Source organism: Cuculus canorus, chromosome 5 (assembly GCF_017976375.1).
Source record: "Cuculus canorus isolate bCucCan1 chromosome 5, bCucCan1.pri, whole genome shotgun sequence".
In the NCBI taxonomy this organism is placed as follows: domain Eukaryota; kingdom Metazoa; phylum Chordata; class Aves; order Cuculiformes; family Cuculidae; genus Cuculus; species Cuculus canorus.
In genome coordinates, this window is record NC_071405.1 from 17,894,314 (window position 1) to 17,916,662 (window position 22,349).

At 40.9% G+C, this 22,349-nt stretch overlaps 1 protein-coding gene across 1 annotated transcript in view; it reads right to left on the reverse strand.

The window, feature by feature from the left end:
• Window positions 1-22,349, reverse strand: part of SPTLC2 (serine palmitoyltransferase long chain base subunit 2) — an 81,302-nt gene that overhangs the window by 43,558 nt on the left and 15,395 nt on the right. The window contains exons 3-9 of the mRNA XM_054068418.1: window positions 14,118-14,272; window positions 12,936-13,084; window positions 12,479-12,603; window positions 7,017-7,110; window positions 4,387-4,492; window positions 3,310-3,529; window positions 1,392-1,518 (exon numbers count right to left, since the gene is read on the reverse strand). Coding sequence (XP_053924393.1) covers window positions 1,392-1,518; window positions 3,310-3,529; window positions 4,387-4,492; window positions 7,017-7,110; window positions 12,479-12,603; window positions 12,936-13,084; window positions 14,118-14,272 — 976 coding nt within the window. The remainder of the gene's footprint in view (window positions 1-1,391; window positions 1,519-3,309; window positions 3,530-4,386; window positions 4,493-7,016; window positions 7,111-12,478; window positions 12,604-12,935; window positions 13,085-14,117; window positions 14,273-22,349) is intronic.

The window sequence follows — 22,349 nt, forward strand, 5'->3', positions numbered from 1 at the left end:
GAATTTTTTCCTACTTATTCCCCAGATACAGATCATCTCAATCTGACATCACAGTTTCCACAAAGTTTTCTTGCAATGGAGGACAACAGCTTTTACAAATAATAGTGCAAAAGTAGTAGCAGTAGTAGTGCAAAACCAGCTTCATGTAGTTTGAAGCTTGGTTAATATCTATTCTCAAGAGCAGCACTGGGGACAACTCTTGGCTGGTACAGGTATCTCACAGTGATCACTCAAACACCCCCTGCTAGCACAGATACAGGCTCCTGGTGGCTTCTGTACTAAGCAATCACCAATACTGACTGCTGGCACTAGTTCTGTCCTCAGGTAATGTAAGCAAACATTGAAACTTGTTATAAGAGAAAATGAAGTCATTTCTCCAGCAAGGTTTTTCAGTGGAGGAGTTATATCTGTCAGGTTAGTACGTGACCCACGTTCCAAAGCAAACACAGTTTTTCAGTACACACCACCACCTCGTGGCCACATGCCCGAAATTCCCATGACTGAATATATTCTGCAGCTTGAATCCTAAGAGCCTCTGAACTGAATGCTACTGACAGACTCTCAGAAAACTTCACTGTGATCCTGTGTGAGCTGCTCACAACTTTTTAATTACCTGCGGGGAGGAAAAAGTATGCTACATGAAAACTGCTGTACCATTTCAGTTTCAAGGCAGCTTACACATCACAACTGCAAGCTATTTACCTCATGCTGTAACTGAGGGAAGCTGCTGCTTACCAAGCAAATGAGACAAGAACTTTTATTTTTGACTTTGAATGCATTGAGACTAGTACAGATTTGTCCTTTCTTACTTTCATAACGAAAAAGGAAAACTAAGACACTGACTATGAACATGCAGAATTTCTTCTCCCTTGTGCATTGAGTCTACTGATCTTGAAAACTGTTCCTAGCTCCCCAAGTAAAAAGGGGTTTCAGAATGAAACATTCCCATATTTAACTGAGGTGCAAACATCAGTACGTACTAGAGATGCAAAAACCATTGCCTCTGTAGCAACCAGCACACAAGACTGTGAAAGCTATGTAGCAAAATACTCTGAAAGTAATCCAAAAAGTGGGGCAAGTAACAAAGGACAGACAATGGGGAAGAAAAAGAAGGATGCTAGAAAAACTAGACAGAAAACAAAGATCAATACAAGGCAATATTGTGTCTTAGATATGACTAATAACTTACCTCTAGCTGGAGATTTCTTATTCTATTATTAAGCTGATCTGCCACATAGGATAGTGAATTGGTTTACTGCTTTAGAAATTTCAAGTCTACATGCGATAACAGATAATTATGAACACATCCACTGCATGAATTTTCTGTTGAAGTGATAAAGAGGATTTGACTGGCTTCCCCCTTCCACATGCTTACTATCAGAAAGACTTACCAACAGTTGTACCATCTTCACCCATAATGCACTTCATGGAGGTGATGATTTGCTCCACAACAGGAGGTGACATTGATGTCGCATACACAGCGCTGTGCGAGTATGTCCTGAGGTAATCAATCAGTTCCTAGCAAAACACAAAAGGCATGAGATGCTGCCTTTCCAGCACTCGGAGAAATGCTTTATTGTTATGTCTACATGGCACAATAAAGCAGGCCACCACAAGAAAGCTCTTTCAGCATGTCTTGCAAGAGAACAGGTATCTCACGGACTGATTTTGCAGTACAAGTAATAAATAGTTGAGTGAACAGCAGGGACACGAGAACCCATAGTTATGTCACAGGGCGAGAATATGTGTTGATTAAAGACAAATGCCTATGACAGACTTGTTTAGCTAACAGCACCAGCACTGGAGTGCAACAAGAAGTCTGCATTACCAAAGCAGGCTGTGTTTCACTTATAACATTGGGAGCATAAAACAAATGCCATAGTGGGAGCAGGATCCATAGGTGCTTATGTATCATGCTCAATATAATTGTTTCCCCACAAAAGTCAGCAAATAGGAGAACAGGTCACAAAATGTATTCTCCCATTTATCAGCACAATACAAAGCAGGAGGTGTAATTTAAGAGTGCAAGAACTCAGCCTGCCACGCCTGCATTTCCCCATTAAACACACCCATTACATTTGTTAGAGGGCAAAAGCAGGTTATACAGGAACGAAGGACCAAAAACTACAGATCTAGGCTGCCTGTTGTTAACTATTACAAACCCAGTCCAACATACCCAGACCACCCCATTTATTATAAAGATAATATATTATACTATAAATTATAAAGACCAGTGTGAATGGCAGGACAGATTGTTTTCTGCTACCATAAAATTAATAAAGACGGCCCTGTAGATAGCACAAGCTATATGGGGACATATTCTAGAAATACACAGAAGTGTTCAATTTTTTGTTGCTGTCTATCTGAAGTCAGAGTTAAACAAAAGGAAGTTGTAAAGGGACACTGAAATAAACTAGTTAAGAAGTTTTAAGGCTTCTTACTTCTGAAGCAACCCCTCAAGCAGAAGCTTAAAAGACAGTTGTGAAGGAATCGTAGCTGCTTCACCTTATGCCAAAGGAGTCAATTCCACTAGCTCACTATCTTTGGAAAAAGATTAATATGGTGCTTTCTTCTCAGGAAGATTTCAGAGTAATTTTAATCCAACTACAGTAAACTCCCAAAGAGGAACATCTGCAAGCCCCATCTGCATTTGGATGGGCTGAAGTAATCGTCACTATTAGTATTTAAAAAATGATTGTGCTGGTAGGAAGATGGTAGAGTTTTACTCTCAAATAAAGCGTAGAAGCCCGAAACTGTGATATACAGTTGAGGATACAAGAAAAGGGATACATGTAGTTGTCTTCATCATTGCTCCCACCTTTTAGTAGTACTTCCCAAATGAAGAGAGTAAGTAGCCAAAAAAAAAAAACGAACCAAAAAACCCGAAGAACCAAAAAGGGAAGAAGTGTCTTTTTAGAAAGCAAACTTTTCAAGTCCCGAGGGAATCAGTTCTACCAGAGTAACCTAAGAAGGGGATTTCCTCCAAACAGGCTAAAAATCTTCAGCTTTTGGCATTCTTCCTGCAAGCCTCATTGAAAGTAACATTAAGAAATCCCTGCAGTTCCTAAAAATATATTACACCACTACTGGGCATAAACAGAGATCATCACTCACCACGTAGGAGCTATGCAATTATGAGGTATTTTACTAGACTTTTCTGCACTGCACATACTTTCATTGTACTAGATAGTATGTAAAATTATGAAACAAATGGACAATTGGGATACTTATGAAATAGATCAACTTCGAAATGCTTAGTGAAAGGCTCCACCACCAGCCTGAAACAGCCATAAATTCCCAGCTTTTTACCTTCTTGCCCCCAATGTATCCTCCAGCAGCTCCAAAGCTTTTGGTGAATGTTCCCATCATAACATCCACATCTTCAGGATCGAGTCCAAAATAGTCCACTACACCCCGGCCACTGGGACCCAGGGCACCTATACTATGAGCCTCATCAAGGTACAGATAGGATTTGTACTTCTTCTTAAGGGCAATCACTTCAGGTAAACGAACTATGGATCCCTCCATACTGTTGAAAAATAGAAATTCAGTGTAAGTTGATTAAATGGTTGGGGCCTCCTTATAGAGCCTAAAGACACTACGTTCTCTTTTCTTCACTCTTTCAGTAATCACTGAACACAAAATTGCTAGACACATCATGTTCTGCAGAGATAGGAAAGATTCCTATCTTTTTTTGCCTCCTTGCAACTGGGGCTCAGATCTCTATTTTCTACCTTTTTAACATCCTTAGGATGTTGGTATGTAGACTAAATAGTAGGGACAACAGTAAGGTAAGGCAAAGAAATGTGTTCAGTGACAATTTTATAGATCAATTATCTCGTTTTCACTTCCAACCTAACGTCAGTATTCTGACCTGACATCCACTTACCTGTTGTTTTTAAGTTGAAGAACTGACTAGGCTCTGTAACTCATCGCATTCCAAAACATCCCATTTTGTGCTGAAAGTCACTATGATTTAAATGCCTGACACAGGTAAGCTTACTACATGTTCCTACTCACTCTCAACAAAAACATTAAGTTTGCACAATTCCATTCACACTAGCATCATCTAGTGAACACAGAAAGAATGGAATGGACAAGCAATTTAAGACCTCAACTCTGATGTAAATAATCAGTTTAGATTAAGAAATGTTTACAATCTAATCAGGATGTGGGAAGCATTCTGATAACACCAGTTGCAGCTACAGTACTAGCAACAGAAAGTCCAGGATGTGAGACACACATAGCTCAATTTGATTTGCAGATGAGATTAATAAAATAACTATGAAGTAAAAATATTCATAGTTTGATTTGGCAAAGAAACCCAAATACTAAGCAGCTAGATCTCATGTGGAGGGTCTTAGGAATACAAAGAATAGTTTGTACCTGTATATTCCTTCCACCAAGATAAGAATTTTTTTCCAGGGCCTCCGTGTACGAGGTTGCCCATGCACAATAGCATCTTTGAGCAGCTTCTCCAGGCTTTGCATATCTGCACCAGAAATTACTGTTAAATGGTACCAAAACAGCTACTACCTCGAGCTTTGACATGACTAAAGACAGCAATATTCCAGAAATGCACAAATTGCTCCAGCATGGAGGACAGAGATTAAAGCGCATAGGTGACTGTATGAGCTTCTCCAAGGAAGATTTTCATGATCCTAAGCTAAAAGCAGAAGTTAGACCATTAGGCACAAACAGCAAACAAGGAAGGAGAGAGGGGAAAAAAAGGGAAGCTATCGTACTGTGAGGAAAAGAGGAAAGCATTTTGGTAGTTCAGTGTATCATTGTGGATCGAAATAACGCAAAAAAACCCCAAGCAAGCTCAAGGATAATTAACTAAAGTTAAGTAGAAGACAGACCAGACTGTAGAACAAGAAAAGGAGCAAGTGTATGTTTTTATTGGTTTTGGTTTTTTTTTTTTAAGTTGAAGAGACTGGAGATGTAGAACAGAAGCTACTAAACCAAAGGGAAGAAAAAAGAGCGAATGATGTAGGAAAGGGAACAGTGCTCAGCACGTATCAGAAGCTAAACAGGTTAAGTTGTTAGTACCAATGTATTCTGAAACCTTACTAGATTTGGCTATAAACATTTGACGTGATCCTAGAAGATCTGACTAATGTGAGCAAATAAATAGACATGAAATCAATCCGGAAAAGAAAACGCGAGGAAAGGAGTGGAAATACAAGTGATCAAGTTGTAAAAGCTGAAGTGCTGAGCAAGAGACAGATAAAACACTATGACATAAAAAAAAAGCATCAACAGTCATGGAAAAAGGATTGGCAGGCCAGGGCATTTGTAGCAGCGAGAGGAGCTTGTGAACTAGACTAGAAATTATACTACAAAATAGATCAGTTGGACTGTTAGAAGGCAGCTAATGTTCAGAAAAAGACAAGGATGAAGAAGTCAGCAGTGGAGTCCCTGCCTCTAATAAATCTCTCAAAGAAGAAAGGATAAGTTTAATGCAGTTAGGGAGAAGAACAGAATACAAACTTCTGCTCTGATCTCTCAAAGAGAGAAAAAGCGGGAACAAAGTCTGACCTTAATAAAAATTACAAACTGCAGAATGAGGTAGAGGAAAAAAAAAGAAAACATTGAACAAGGACTTTAAGGGGGATTTTTCTTCTCCCTCCCATAATTTCTAAAAAGCAGAATGTGAATGAAGCCATTGCCATCTCAGAAAAATGCAGCTAACTAAGGCAGGACAGATTATAGCAAGAGTAAGTCTGAGAACACACACAACTGTGAACTGAACATCATCGTAACAGGCCAAGATCTTTCCTCATATTTTGCCTTCTGACACTAATCTGCCACTCCATTCTTTCTCCAATCCCCACTACCTGTAAGGTTTCCGTCATAGAAAATCCCCCAGTCTTCACCATTGGCAGTTGGTACCTCATTCCCACAGATTATCTATTCTTCCTCATCACACCAGAGCCTCCAAGCCCTTCTCCTTGTACCCAGACCTATGTTTGTCACCAGTGTTCTTTGAAATCCTGGAACTCGATGTAATGTACAGAAATATGCCTATGCAAATGCAGAAGTTGAATGCAAAGCTTTTGTGAACTTGCCCAGCAATCAAGATTTATGAAGAATTAAAAATAATCACTGAATGTTACAGTAAGCTCTACACTTCCATAAAGAAAATTATTCAAACAATAGAGAACACAAAAGAAACAATGAGCACAGCAGAGGATCCCACTATGAAGTAGGATGAAGAAAGGAAAACTATTGCAGTCACTCAAGCTTTGTTGTCACCACCGCACACTTCAAAGACAGCAAGAGTCATGATCTCAGAGAGTGATACTATGAAGAGTATCAGGAGCAGCTGAAGAATGAAGGTAGCATCTTTACTAAAGAAGGACAATCAGGTCCCTCTTTCACTGAAAATAAGAGAAGGAAACCTTCAGTATTTTTGATCTGAAAGCAAAAACCTCCTTTGGAGGAAGCTGAAACTAGCAAAGTGAAAATTCTGTGTGTTTTGCAAACAAATAATTTAAGCAAGTAACTCAATGAAATTAATCTATGCTTCACATCCCAAAAATTCCTTTTGTACTACATTGTACCAATGCATGGCTTTTTAGTTTAGCTAGGACATCCGCATCTGTAAGCGTTTGTTGCTGCTGGATTATGTCAGCATCTGGTCCTAAAATTAAACTTTAGACACAAACTGTTAGACTAGTCTAACCATGCTGAGCTATCCAAGTAACAAGAAGCAATGTAGAACACTAGTACCCACGGACTTTCCAAAAGGCATTGTGTTCCTCCTCATATGCAGAGGATGTAAGCCAGAACCAGCTTCAGGATAAAAATGTTACTAGTTGAGCCTGTACGTATCAAAAAAATATCCACTCCAGGATGATTACATTCTCAGCAGCAGCAGTCTTCTGACCTTTCAGGTAACCAGCAACTGATTTCCTTGCATGAAATTGGATTTCCAAGGCTGAGAAGACAGAAGAGATTGTATCTGATCTATAGGATCTGCAGAAAGGCAGAGTCCACAATCTGATACTTACTGTTGTGCTTAAAGATTCGAATAGTTGCTCCTGACAGTCTTGCTCCGAGCACTAGTGACGCATGATTCAGTTCATCACTCAAGATCAGACAGCCCTGAATTAGAAGGGGAAAGAGGAAGATATTGAAAAGATTATGTTTCACAGCCAAGCATATAACACCTTTCAGCTCTGAATTGCTTAGAGACCATTTAAGAAAAAATTCCAACACAAATGCAGCTAGCCCAGGCGAGACTTACTAGGAAAAAACTTGCAACCTTAGTATAGCAAATAAAAATACACAACTGCTGTTAACTGTAAGAACCACTTAAGTTGCACTTTCACCAGAAGTCCTACAGGTCGATCCGCCTGAATATCTCCTCTTGATGATTAGTACTCATCCTCCTGTGCAGCCAGGTAAACCACAGAGCAGAGCAGCTTGCTGCAGTTCACTCTGGGAGTCCACAGTGGTGATAGGAAACAGGCCACAGAAGTCTGAGATTAAAGACCTTATCACAAAGCTGCACTATTTCTTACAGTAGGAGGTAACCACTGACTAACCCATGTGTGCACAGTGGTACCAAAGAGTATAATTTTCTTGTATGAACGTAACTATTAAGTACTTTGTAGATGGAGGTAACAAACAAGAGACAGGAAGCGGAAAACAAAACGGCCGAGTGAAACAGAAGCTTTCTGAGCCATTAAACATGAGGCTGAATTTGTTTACTTTATCAAAAAGGAGAATATATATCCTTGGATAAATATCAAAACAGGATAACATCTGTTTTGAGAGCAGCAATGATTACAAGTCAATAGCTGATAGGTTGAACATTGAGTCACATTATTACTGTGTGCTACAGGAATACATATGGAGGATTATTTAGTCAGAGCAATAATATTTCTAAGTAACCCTGGCCCCCTCCAAATACTGTGCAAATCTGCTGCAACTCCAGAAGTGACTAAGTTAAAAAAAATCTAGAAAGTATGTCAAGATGCTGAAGATCTGACACTAAACACATGCTTATTCTATGTTTCTCTGTTAACAGCTGGTGGACGGAAGAGCCAGGAACACTTCTTCTCTGCCATGAGCGCTACTAGAAGCGACTGTGAAAAGCATTGCCTACAGTTACTCAAGGAGGTGCCACAAACAAGAAGAATATCTTCTCCACAATAAAGGTAATTCCGCACTAGAATTGCAATGTACCTAGAAATAGTCTACATCCTAGGAAAGCTTGAGACTGTTTTTCCCCAAAAAACATACTAAATTTCAAGTGTTCAAGCTACTTTTTCAAGGACTTGCCTTGCATATTTTAGGGAGTTTGGCATAAGAAGCATAGAAATCTCCAACTAGCGTTTGCTCTTTGGAACTACTATGCAAGACAAGAAGTATGTACACTACATGAGGGCACTGCTGTTAAATGCTACTGTATAAACAAATGAATGAAGAAATCAGTACTTATGACAGATTAAAAAAGAGGAAGAAACGATTAATATTCTAGAATGAGCTTCTCCATAAAAACACATACAAGTTTTTGGTAGAGAAAGAAGATGTAACAAATGGATGAGGAGCCTCTTCCCCCCACTATATAAAGGGCAAAGTATCAAAGAAGCCACTTGTGGAGTACAGTAATCACTGGTGATCATATCTAAAATTGAGTGCTGCTACTACCATGGTAAGAATTCAGTTGCATTTATCAGTGAGCATACTTGAGAGATTATCCAGAACACTAACTGGAGATCACACTATTGGTATCTCAAAAAACACATGCTAGTGAATATCGGAGCTACCAATGCATCCTGCAAGGCAGACAGGAACTGAACTGAATGTCACGTTTTACCACAAAGTACTGCATACAAGAATTGCTTAATTTAGTCCTGAGCACTTAATTTCACATACTAATACAGAAATTAATTTGTTTTCTTATAAGCAAAAAAAAAATTCTTCAAGCACCATCACTCTGACCCCATTATCTAACTTCTGTTAGTCCAGAGCTATGATTAAAAAAGCTCTGTGCTAAAAGCAGTACAGAACGCTGTTATTAACTAGTTATAATAACTATGCTAACGACACTTACTCCAAAACAGGCAAGTTTCTGAGTCCAGCTTACCCTCAAATCGTCTAACAATTTCTGACTATGCAGTCCTCAAACCTAACATGATCTGTGGTCTAGACTCTGTACAGTTGGCAGTGACTGTCCTAGGCAGCCGATAACCTGGCTACCAAAAGCGGGGGTCTCCCGCTGATAACTGCTAGGTGCAAAAGGACCCATTTTTAGCAAAACTAACACTACTGAAATACAACTTCCAGTATACACCAACTATACCCATTTTCAGCATCTGCTTACTAGAAGCTGCTGCTTGCAAGGCACAGTGAATGAAGACCAACGAAGCTTTTGAATTCCTTTTGCTGACCAATGCTGATCAGATTATGGGGTAGAGTTGGATCCTACAATAATCAAATTATATTTGTTGCTGTTATAAGATGATTCAGAAACAATGTAAAACAATGCTCCTACAGAGCAGAAGTAGAACAAGTGGTCTAGTATTACACATAGGTGAGTAACCTTATTACAGTGGTTTGTGTTTTACACTAGTTAAGTTGCAATACATGTGCCCAGATATGATGTAAACAATGACTAGCTTCAACTTGTATCAGTGACTGTCAAAGAAACTCCTTCTGGACAAAGGCAGATGCCATTACCGATCATATTTGCCAAACCTCCAAAAACTTGTGTTCCAAGCAGCTTTGTATCTGAAAATGTATGTAGAACACACAGAAAGACACGAACAGTAGTAAAAAAGAAAGAAGAGCCCAAGAGTTTAGTCAGTCATGGGAATCTCTAGGCTTTACTGAGTACTCTATCACAGCACTGTTAAACTCGCTCTGCACACACAGCCAATTGTGTACTGGGTGGTGCCAGAATTCAGGATTTAAGTGATTTCTTGTTTGTAAACAATTAAGAAATCAAAAGTGTAGTGAGAAGCAAGTTCAGGCAGCCACCAAAAGCATTTAGTGAATATTCTGAACTGTGAAATAGTTCATTAGACAAGAACTCTTTTCTTCAGAAGAGAGAATTTTCTGTTTGGAGTATCCACCTGAGTATAAGGGCACTTCTAGTGTAACAGCGGTTTAGTAAATGTGCAAGTTATGCGCATGAAAACAGGTATGTTGCATGCACTGGAATTTACTCTTCAGATTTTCTTAAGCTGTAAACTTTATGTTCAAATGTGAAAGCAAAGGAGCTAAATTAGATGTCTCAAGGGCATTCTCAAACTATTGAAGATATACAGTGGGATCCACATACACAGTTTGAATAACTCTGCAGTAATCGTAATTTGTACTAATGTACAATAGACAGAACTCTACTTAAATGTATCTCACTGTGTTCTGAATTCAAAAGGTCATGTAGAAATCAGAAAACATTTTCCTGTTGAAGAGGAAAAATCAAGGAGATGTGGGAAGATAAAGAGCAGAAGAACGCAGGTAAAAGACATGTCAGGAGTAACAAAACCACAGCACTGCAGAGTTATTTGACTCCAGAAAGACCAGGTTTGAAGCACTGAATTTCTCTCTGGCACTGGACTCAAAAATGTTTTCATTACGGAACACATCTGATATTTAAAACTTAACAGACCAAAAGAAAATAGGCACTATGTAGACAGTGCTGCTTCATTGTTACAAATAAAATAGCATGTGGGAAGACACTACAGCTAGTCAAGAAGAGATTCGCCAGGAGGAAAAGTTGCTGAGAAGAACAAGGCAGCAATTTTATCATCTGTAGATATCACAAGTGGAAGAATTTACAAAGTGATCTCAGGAAGTATAAAAAAAAATGGAATAAAAGGAACAGAATTCACTACACAGGGACAGAGAACTCTAATAGGCTAGTAGTATGAGGCTAACAGTGAATTATTTTCAAGAGAGAGGAAACAGTTTCAGTATTACACTGTTTTGCTTTAAGTAGGAGCTAAGAAAACATATTTTGCACCAGAGATGCAAACAAAGAGCTCTCTTCCATTTCAATTTGCAATAACTAAACAAAAAAACAACCCAGTCTGAGACGCAGGATGCTCAGGCTGCATCATGTACTGTTTTATGGGGCACACACTAGGCATTGCCAGTCTTTCCATTTGACCTTGTTTCTCTGCAATAGTTTTTCTAGAATTTGCTCCTTCAAAGCAAGGATTTTTTAGCTATCACTCAAAGATAATAAACTCTGTATGTACCAGCATGCAATTCAGCTTATCTGAGTGTCTCACTGACACAGTCACCTCTTAGTGTCTCAAGACCATCAACATACCTTCAGCCAACCAGCCTGTTAATCAGAATCACAGAATCACAAGGTTGGAAAGGACCCATTGGATCATCGAGTCCAACCATTCCTAACACTCCCTAAACCATGTCCCTAAGCACTTCATCCACCCGTTCCTTAAACACCTCCAGGGAAGGCGACTCGACCACCTCCCTGGGCAGCCTGTTCCAGTACCCAATGACTCTTACTGTGAAGAATTTTTTTCTGATATCCAACCTGAACCTCCCCTGACGGAGCTTCAGGCCATTCCCTCTTGTCCTGTCCCCTGTCACTTGGGAGAAGAGGCCAGCTCCCTCCTCTCCACAACCTCCTTTCAGGTAGTTGTAGAGAGTAATAAGGTCTCCCCTCAGCCTCCTCTTCTCCAGGCTAAACAACCCCAGCTCTCTCAGCCGCTCCTCGTAAGACTTGTTCTCCAGCCCCCTCACCAGCTTTGTTGCTCTTCTCTGGACACGCTCCAGAGCCTCAACATCCTTCTTGTGGTGAGGGGTCCAGAACTGAACACAGTATTCAAGGTGCTGTCTCACCAGTGCTGAGTACAGAGGGAGAATAACCTCCCTGGACCTGCTGGTGACCCCATTTCCGATACAAGCCAAGATGCCGTTGGCCTTCTTGGCCACGTGGGCACACTGCTGGCTCATGTTCAGTCGGCTGTCAACCAGCACCCCCAGGTCCTTCTCTTCCGTGCAGCTCTCCAGCCATTCTTCCCCCAGTCTGTAGCGCTGCATAGGGTTGTCGTGCCCCAAGTGCAGGACCCGGCATTTGGCCTTGTTAAACCTCATCCCATTGGTCTCGGCCCAGCAGTCCAGCCTGTTCAGATCCCTTTGCAGAGCCTCCCTACCCTCCAGCAGATCGACACTTCCTCCCAGCTTAGTGTCATCTGCAAACTTGCTGAGGGTGAAACCACCTTTCATACACTAACGTGTAGCCTGAGCCTTAAAATGCTAGCCACTCCCTCAGAAAGGGGGCAAGAAATGGACTGTTACTGGTCCCATGGATGCTGTTTCCGAAATAGATTTTTGCAAAGGTTAGAGATGCGTATCGTGACCTATAGTTTCCAAAGAGAATATCTGCAGGGGTTGCCACTGAAGAAAAACAAAACCAAACAAGTAGCTCTCAGAAAACAACCAGCAAAATCTTCATTAGATAAGCTCTTGACAGTGACTTAAGCCATACCTTGCCAACTAAAGCAGGAATGTTCATAGAGTTGGTTGCAAACCCCATTCCATATGTCATTGCAGATTCCACACCTAGGAATCTGGCAACTAGCTCTTCCAGCTCCTCATGTTTGTCCAAGTTTCCTGCACAAAATACAAACAAGACATTCAAAGTGAAGAGAAGCTTTCACTATTGCTATATTCTACAAGAAGAACTTCCACCAACCAGCCTTCTCTTTATATAAAAGCACATAGAGGAATACTGAAAAAAAAATATATAGGAAAATATAAGTGAGCCAATTGCTGCTCCATGTCAACTAAACACAGCAAGTCAATTTGTCTTCACTATGGTAAAAGCTTCTTTATTGATTAACCTGAAGTTCAAAAGCTGGAACAAGTAACATTTGTAAGACCTGCAATCAGATTACACATTTGAAAACATACATTTGAGGAAAACACTATCTTGCCCAACTTACCCATCTCCTGCCTAGTGCTGCACACCCCAGCTCCGTACTGGGACAGAACTTCAGCTGCTGCTTCTTGGCAAGTCCCCTCCTTCTGTGCAAATCCGAGGTAGTTATAGGAACCCATATTAATAATGCCCTTTATCACTCTCCCCGTGTACCTGTGTTTTAAAAACATCACAAGTTAGGGTACCCACAATTAAAAAAAATTAACCACACCAGAAGATTCTTATTTCAGTTTCGTAGAATATACACAGAAATGTTAAAAATAATAGAATCAATCATTAAATGATTTGGTACTGCCTCTCCTCATCAAACTGAAGCAATCAGTGAAAAAGATGCTTTTACTAATCTTAGTCTCAAACTACTTCCCAGAAGAGTTTACATTAAAAGGTGCATTTGCCATCATATTTATCACTGCTTGAGGCTTCTCAAACCCTTTTTCCCTCTGGCACATCCCTCCCTCTATCACAGAAACACACAAGTTTCTTTTCAATTACAAAGTAAGAGCTCTAGATCAACTAACTTGGCAGCCCCTCATGCAGGATATCTATATCCAGAGAAAGAAAACACATCTGGCACTGCTCTGCTAATAATATGTGACAAGGAGATTAAGGATGAAGTTTAGCACAGAAGAAGTTTTAATTATTTTGCACTCTAAAGCCAAGGAGAGAAATAACTAGTTTCACCAAGTACTGTACTGGAAACCTCTGCACAAACTTGTGACATTTCCAATTTGTATAAACCCTTGTCCTTGCACTTCTGGTTTTGTTTCTACAGACTACTTCAGTTCTGAATCAAAACAATCCTGTTAAATTCAGTTTCAGACAGCAACATTTAATTGAAGTGTCAAGACTGATTATAAATCAACACAAAGTCACAAGCAGTAGTGCAATCTGAAGTACCCACTCCAGGTTCTGGACATCACACACAAAAGCATTTTTTATTATAGACACACGCCCATCAAGTTTTAACACAGTCAGGAGCCTTAGTAAGAAGTAAAAAGATTATATACAAATAATCACCTTGGTGGCCAGATGTGTTGCAAAAGAGCAAAAATAATTGATTCAAGCCACTAGAAATCTCAAAATGAACATGATTCACTGCTCCTTTAACCTCACAGCCTGCAACTTTTTCTTACTAGCCTCCACCTAAAGATAGTTGGTAGAATCTTTTTCTTCAGTTTTGACTCACGTGAATGTCCAGTTATAGTCATGGGAAACTCTCTCCATCATGTCCACTTTGGCCCCTGGCACACTGCAGATCGGACGGTTCCAGCTGTCCCGAATGCGCATGTAGAGGTTTCTGTTATAGAAATTTTCGAAGTCCTGGTACAATGGGACAAAGTCCTGAAATACATTGAAAGCACTCAAAGTAAAAGGCAAGTATTCCTAGTTTGTTGTAACATATATAAGAGGAATAAGTAGTTTCTGTCGTTTGAGTATAATTTATAAATTAAAAAAGCCAAGAAAACTCAAGAAAAAGTTAAGAGCTCTTCATCACAAGCCCTGAAACTAATTTCACCCAAAGCGTTTTTAATCATGGAAAACTGTGCCAGTGCAAAATTATTTGGAGGTGAGACAGGAGCAAAATTGAAGAGATTTCTGTGCTATTGCAAAAACCACCTACTAGACATGATTTCCAAATTGTTTCAATCTGCAATGCCCCCAAGATTTCCCCAAAAGTAGGTACTTATTTCTATATAACTTACATAGCTAATAGAATCTAAAAGCCATCAACCACAACTAGAAAAAACAGTCATGGCATTAGGTTACACTTCAAGTCAGAAAGGCTCAAAGAATTCTAACACATTTTGTGCTGAAAGCAACACAAACTAAATCGGGAGCTCTGAATAACGCAATGAAGTCTTGTTCTCTGAACTCAGATGGAACTTGGAATACCTTGGCTCTCTTTCCAGCTCTTGCTGGGCAGTTAAGAAGAGCATCTCTCAAAACATGCAATAATTCCCTTGTGAACTGCATGGACACACAATCTCTGTAAGAGACTTTTATTTATTCTTTGGAGTTAAAGAGAGCAAGGGAGCATGCAATTGCTGTTTGAAACCAAACAGTATGCATTTCTCTACTGAATTTGAAGAATTTGAAAACTGAGATATTCTGCTGTTTTATTCTGTATATAACAAATGCATGTAATATAGCAGCACTACCACTGAGGAGGTTATCGTTAGAACTTTCCATAGCTTTCTGTTCTAATTTAAGCTAGTCAGCTACATTATGGCACTTCTTTTCTGCACAGCTTATCAGCAGTGAAGTCCCACAAGATTTCCTTGCACGAGCATTTCCTGAATTCTAGCTTCCCTTCCAATGTTTTTCAGGAAAAGTAAATGACTGTCTTAAATGGATAATACACAAGAGTGTCTAACTGTGATAGCAAGAACATGTAAGCACTCAAAACATTTTTTTCTAGGCTATTTAAAAATGCTCCAAGGTAATGAAATATCCTTATTACTATTCAATTAAAAGAAAGTTTGACATTCAGTAGTAATGCATAAGAATGCATAATTGATTTGATATTGTTGGGGGGAAAAAAAAGCGCCTTTTTAATAATCTAGAAAAAGAAAAAATAGAATTTATTACAATGATAAGAGCCAGCATAGCATTTCTTTCTGTTTTTCATAAGAGAAATGCAAACATGGTGAGCGGCATTCTATTTTCAGTGACAGGATAAGTAAGACAGAGTATCTGTCTGACCAAATATTACGGTGCCTCACATTTGTATCACTGAAGCAAAACTGGGAGCATTTATACCAGCTTTTTAATAACAACTCAAAACAAATGGGCACCAACAAGCTTTTACTTAAAATACTCAACTGCAGGAAGAGCACTTTTTTCTTTACCCTCCTAATTTAATGATTTAACAGCTTTATCCTTTCCATTTGGCATAAAGAAACCATTTAAGTCCACTCCTTTGCATCCTCCTAGTAGATCCACACAGGAAAGACAGAACACTGTGTCAACTTTTAAGCAGACATAGTTGGTCCTAAGACTCCTTCCAATTTGCTTGTGTGTAATGATAGGCCAAAAAGGCACAAGAATATTAATTTTCATGATTTCAACTATGGAAAATCAAGCCAGTGATCACTCCTTCAGAGAATCTCGTCTTTCACTTCTCAGCAAAGACAGACAATGGAAAAAAGATAGCTTCAAGTGAAGAAGCACAGAAGGGCAATTATTTCTTCAGTGTTCCTCTACTTAAGTATAGTTTTGCATTATTTCACGTGCCAGGTCTTCTCTGAAGACCCTTTCTCAAGAGAGGTTAACAGGTGTAGTAGCAAATGTAGATTAGATTACAAAGTTGTAATCTCCTAAAAAACCATTAGTTTTCTGAAGTAGGTATACAGCTCCATCCTTCCTCAACTTCAATGTCTCACATTGTTCCAGGCAGAAAGTGTTTTTCAAGGTTGAATCCCTAACAAACTGGCCACTTAAAATTGAGAAAAACATCTTGGTATTTACAAATTCATCCATAGAATCACAGAATTTCTAGGTTGGAAAAGGACTTCGAAGTCATCCAGTCCAACCATACCTGTCCACTACTAAATTGTATCCCTGAGCACTTTACCTACCTGTCTTTTAAACACCTCCAGGGATGATGACTCAACCACCTCTCTGGACAGCCTGTGCCAGTGCCCAATAAGCCTTTCGGTGAAGATATTTTTCCTAATGTCCAATCTGAACCTCCCCTGCTGCAACCTGAAGCCATTCCCTCTTGTCCTATTGCCTATTACCTGGGAGGAGAGACCAATACCCGCCTCATTACAACTTCCTTTCAAGTAGTTGTAGTGTCCCCTCAGCCTCCTTTCCTCTAGACTAAGCAACCCCAGCTCCCTCAGCCACTCCTCATAAGACCTGTTCTCCTGCCCCTTCACCAGCTTCATAGCCCTTCTCTGGACAAGCTGTAGGACCTCAATGTCCTTCTCGTAATGAGAGGCCCAAAACTGAACACAGAATTCAAGGTGCAGCCTCACCAGCACCAAGTACAGGAGCACAATCGCTTCCCTGGTCCTGCTGGCTACGCTGTTTCTGATACAAGCCAAGATGCCATTAGCCTTCTTGGCCACCTGGGCACACTGCTGACTCATATTCAGCCAGCTGTCAACCAACACCCCCAGGTCCTTCTCTGCCAGGCAGTTTTCCAGTCACTCCTCCCCAAGTCTGTAGTGCTGTACAGGGTTGTTGTGTCAGAAGCGAGGGACACTGGGCCTTGTTAAACCTCATCCCGTTGGCCTCAGCCCATCGATCCAACTTGTTCAGATCCCACTGTAGAGCCTCCCCACCCTCCAGCAGATCGGCACTTCCTCCCAGTTTATTGTCATCTGTGAACTTACTAAGGCTACATTTGATCACCTCGTCCAGGTCATTGATAAAGATACTGAACAGGACTGGACTCAGCACTGAGCCCTAGGGAACAACACTTACGACCAGCCTCCAACTGGATTTAATGCCATTTACCACAACTCTGACCCCAGCCATCCAGCCAGTTTTCAACTCAGCAGAGGGTACACCTGTCCAGGCCAGTGGAAGCCAGTTTCTCAAGCAGAAAACTGTGAGAAACTCTGTCAAAGGCTTCACTAAAGTCCAGTTACACTATATCCACAGCCTTTCCCTCATCCATTAAACAGATCACCTTATCATAGAAGGCAATCAGGTTAGTTTGGCAGGATCTGCCTTTCATAAACCCATCCTGACCGGGCCTGATCACCTGGTTGTCTGGCCTGTGCTGTGTGATAGCACTCAGGTTGACCTGCTACATGATCTTCCCTGGCACCGAGGTCAGACTGACAGGCCTGCAGTTCCCTGGATCCTCCCTACAACCCTTCTTGTAGAAGGGTGTAACATCAGCCAGCCTCCAGTCAAGTGTAACCTCCCCAGTCAGCCAGCACTGCTGGTAGATGATGGAAAGAGGTTTGGAGAGCACTTTCACCAGCTTCCTTAATATCCTTGGCTGGATTCCATCAGGCCTCATAGACTTGTGAATGTCTAATTGTCCAAGCAGGTCTCTAAAGATTTCCTCTTGGATCACTGGAGCTTTGTGCTACTCTTCCTCCCTGTCTACTGGCTCAGGAAACTGAGTACCCAGAGAACATCTTACCTTACTATTAAAGACTGAGGCAGAGAAGACGTTAAGTACCTCAGCCTTATCCTCGTCCCTTGTCACTATTGTTCCCCCTGCACCCAGTAAAGGATGGAGAGTCTCCTTAGCCCTCCTTTTGTTGTTGATACATTTGTAGAAACATTTTTTATTATCTTGCACAGAATTGGCCAATTTAAGTTCTAGTTGGGCTTTAGCCCTCCTGATTTTCTCTCTGCACGATCTCACTTCATCCTTGTAGTCCTCCTGAGATGCCTGCCCCTTCTTCCAAAGCTCACATACTTCTCTCTTTTTTCTGAGATCCACCCAGAGCTCTCTGCTCAGTCAAACTGATTTTCTTCCCCACCGGCTTGTTTTCTGGCAGAAGGGTATGGTCTGATCTTGTGCTGCCAGGATTTTCTTCTTGAAGAGCATCCAGCCCTCTTGGACTCCTTTGCCCTTAAGGACTGTCTCCCATGGAACTTGATTGAGAAGTCTTCTGAACAGACTGAAGTCTACTCTCCGGAAGTCCAAGGTGGCCGTTCTACTGACCCCCCGCCTTGCTCCTCCTAGAACTGAGAATTCTATCATCTCGTGACCACTGTGCCACAGGTATTCTCCAACTGACACGTCTCCCACAAGACCTTCTCTCTTCACAAACAACAGGTCCAGCAGGGCACCTTTCCTAGTCAGCTCACTCACCAGTTGTGTCAGGAAGTTGTCTCCCAGACACCCCCGGAACCTCCTAGACTGTTTCCCTTTGGTGTATTCCAGCAGACATCTGGTAAGTTGAAGTCTCCCACAGGGAGAAGGGCTAGTGATCATGAGACTTCTCCCAATTGCTTGTAGAATATCTTATCAGCCTCTTCTTCCTGTCTGGGTGGTCTATAGCAGACTCCTACCACAATACCTGCCTTATTGGGTGGTTCACTGGTTTTCACCCATAGACACTCAATCCTACTATCACCATCACCATCACTGAGCTCAAGGCAATCAAAACACACTCTAACATACAGGGCTGCTCTACCGACTTACCTTCCTCGCCTATCCCATCTGAAGAATTTATAGCCAAACATGGCAGCACTCCAGTTATATGAGTAATCCCATCCCATTTCCATGATGGCAATTACATCACAGTTTTCTTCTAGTTTGACTTCTAGTTCCTCCTGTTTGTGGGCTGTGCTGCATGCAGTAGACACACTTCAGTTGGGCTGCTGATCCCGCTACACTCCTGACAGGAATAGTCTTAATTGCTAAAGTGACTACTCACTGTAGTTTCTAACTGGTCAATAACCTTTGCATCTTTACTGCCACTTGAAGTGGTATCCCCAGCTTCCTCTGAGGTAGCAGATCAAAAGGCCTTGCTGGCACCCTGGCACACCATCCCTCAGATCCTGGAGTGCCATTCCCAGTTTTGGGGTTTGGTGGTTTTTTTTTTTTTTTTCTATCAAGCCTAGTTCTGTCCCCATCCCTCACCACATCTAGTTCAAAGGTCTGTTGATGAGCCCTGCTAGCTTCCTGGTAAGCATCGTTTTGTCCCCTAAGGACAAGCATATCCCATCTTTCGTCAGCAAGCCTGGTGTTGTACAAAGTTTTGTCCCTCACACCAGGTTTGGAGCAGGTATTTATTTCCACTCCTTTCCTCATCACTCCTTGTAACAGGAAGGACAGAGGAGAGAACACTACCTGTGCACCTGATTCCTTCACCACTCGTCCCAAGGCCCTGAAGTCCCTTCAAGATCTTCCTTCATATATGAAAATTTACATAGCTGCTATATGGTATTACAAAGCAGCGACGAGCAGGAGAGTACTTCTAGTAATATATTGAGAAGACCCTGATTCATAACACAAAATCAAAACAATCATCTACACGTCTGAAAACCTCTCCTACATCATTTGTAGCAGTGGGGAAGACATAAGATCAAACAAACTCTGGCACATTAGAAAATCAATACTTGAGGGACTTGTGCTTGTTATGTCTAATTATAATCTACTGAGATTCTTTTAAGCATTTTCAGCTCCTCTTAACCATGTTTGCATGAGAATTCAACTTTGCAGTAGTTATTCAAGCACACTATGTGTCCCAGGAAACAACTGGACTTGAGTCAAGGTTCCTGGCTTGGTGCGGAGGCTGGAAATTAGTCATTATACCAACTCAAACAGGTATGCCTGGGCTGATACAGCCCAATCTCACCTCGGATTACTGATCAGCCAGAGAGTGTTTTATTTTGAAGCCAGAGCTGACAAAGCAGGAAGAGTAACAAGCTCAGCTGGTGAGATAACGGCAATCACTTTTAATAGATTGATACAACCAAGAGATAATATGCAAGTATGCTCTTGCAAGCCAACAGTATAACTAAGTTTAAAGTGATTTAACTGGGAAGTAGAGAAGTTCTATGAACCTAACAGATTGTGATAATGAAAAAAAGGTGCCTCAAAAGTTAACAAGTATTCAAGGAACAAATTATGAGTAAAGGAATTAAGTTCTAACACAGGACACTAGCCTTAGTTTTTGGGGGTACCTAAGGTAATAGCAAAGGGCTCTAAGTGAGGCATTAGCAAAGGGGCTGGCATCAAGCTGTCTGCTCCACCTTCCATAATAAATGACTCTCAGCTAGCTCTTATGAGAAAGTGCCTTGAAATAGGACAGGTTGGAAGTGTTACCTCAGCACAGTACAATCTAGTTTTGATCTGTTGACCTCCACCAAGAGGTTTTTGTGACCCACGCATTTGAGAACACAGAAACCGGAAATGGTGGGGATATTGTGCCTTCATAAACTGATACTGACTTTGGAGTGTGGGAGCCCTCTTTTGAAGCTAGTATACAGGACAAGATGCTTTGCCTGGTTGGTTTAGGGGGTTGATTTTTTGTTTGTTTGTTCCGCTGCACATACCCCCATCATTCTACAGCATGACATTTCACTTAGAGAGGACAGTACACTTGAAGGACCACTTGAACTCCTTATGGAAACAAACCATTTTTAATCTTCGAACCAAGAAAAAGCATTTCGCCATGGAGGAGGGATGAAGTCTATCAATCCATACTACTACAAGTTTTTGGCATGTGCAGCCATAGTGCTGTCCTGCAAGACTGTCCTATTGCCAGAAGCAACCCCGGTCACCTTTAAATTGCCTTCAAAGCTTATTGTTATTCTTCCATCAAGTTCTCATCCTATTTCAGATCACACACTCTTTCTAGCCATAACAGACTCTAAGAATATCAGCTTGAGATGGTATAGCTTCATTTGGAGAAAAATTTTCTAGGAGTGTGTCGATTCTTTGAGCAATCTTCAGAGCAAGCACAGTGAAAGCAACTGCAAAGGTTATACTGTTTCCAAACAGTATAAACAGGGAACAAAAGCAGCATGTTCTTTCATTTAAATCCATATGAACATGGAGTTAAGAAATCCTAAACAGCTCCATTCCTGCTGATTTAAGCCTAGATCATACCCCTTATTAGTAAGGTGATGTCTGATGAGGAAACCTAAGTACTAGTGGTCTCCCAGAAGCCTGAAAGGCACAGCAATTTTAAGAGTGAAACAAGGGAAGAATAAAATTACCCCTTGGTGAAGCACCTTAGCACAGGTGATCTGGTAATCCAAGATTCTGTAAATCAATACTACAAACGAAGGTCCTAATAGAGCTTTGTAACCATCAGGCCTGGGCACAGCGACATGCAAATGCAGTGATTATGATCCTTTTAGAGCCATATTTCAGTGTTGCACCTAGTCTAACAAATGGTGCCATGAGCATCAGCCAGGCTTACCTGCAATTTACATAATACATTCCCTGATAATAGAAAATTGACCCTGAATGGAAATTCAGTTGACAATCGCAGCAATTTTCAGGCTTTTAAAAGGAAGCAGAAAGACTAGTTCAATTCACTGCTACATGAGTCATGAAAAAAATGGAGCAATAACTGTGGGTAGCCTTTATACCGTCAGGAGGCCTTTGATGAGCTACACAGACGCTAAGAAAATGTTGAGCAAAAGACTCTAGGGCACTGCCCCTGAGATACACCTACAGCTGGATTCCTGAGAACAAGTGTTTGAAAACTGGTACCAAACACTAGAAACACAATGTAGATGAGCAAAGTACTGAGCATGAAGAAGTATGTTAGAGTTACCCTCTCCAGCTGCATAGTTGCTCCTGTATAGAAAACATACATAGAAAACAATCATACTGGAAGAAAGGTAAAAGTGGTTTTCATTCTGCCTATAAAATCCAACAAGCATTTTGCAGATTTAAATACATTGTGTGATCAGATATTGTATTAAATTGGGTATGCATAAACGGATTCTACAGTAATTGACAATGTTAATCTTACTGCTTACC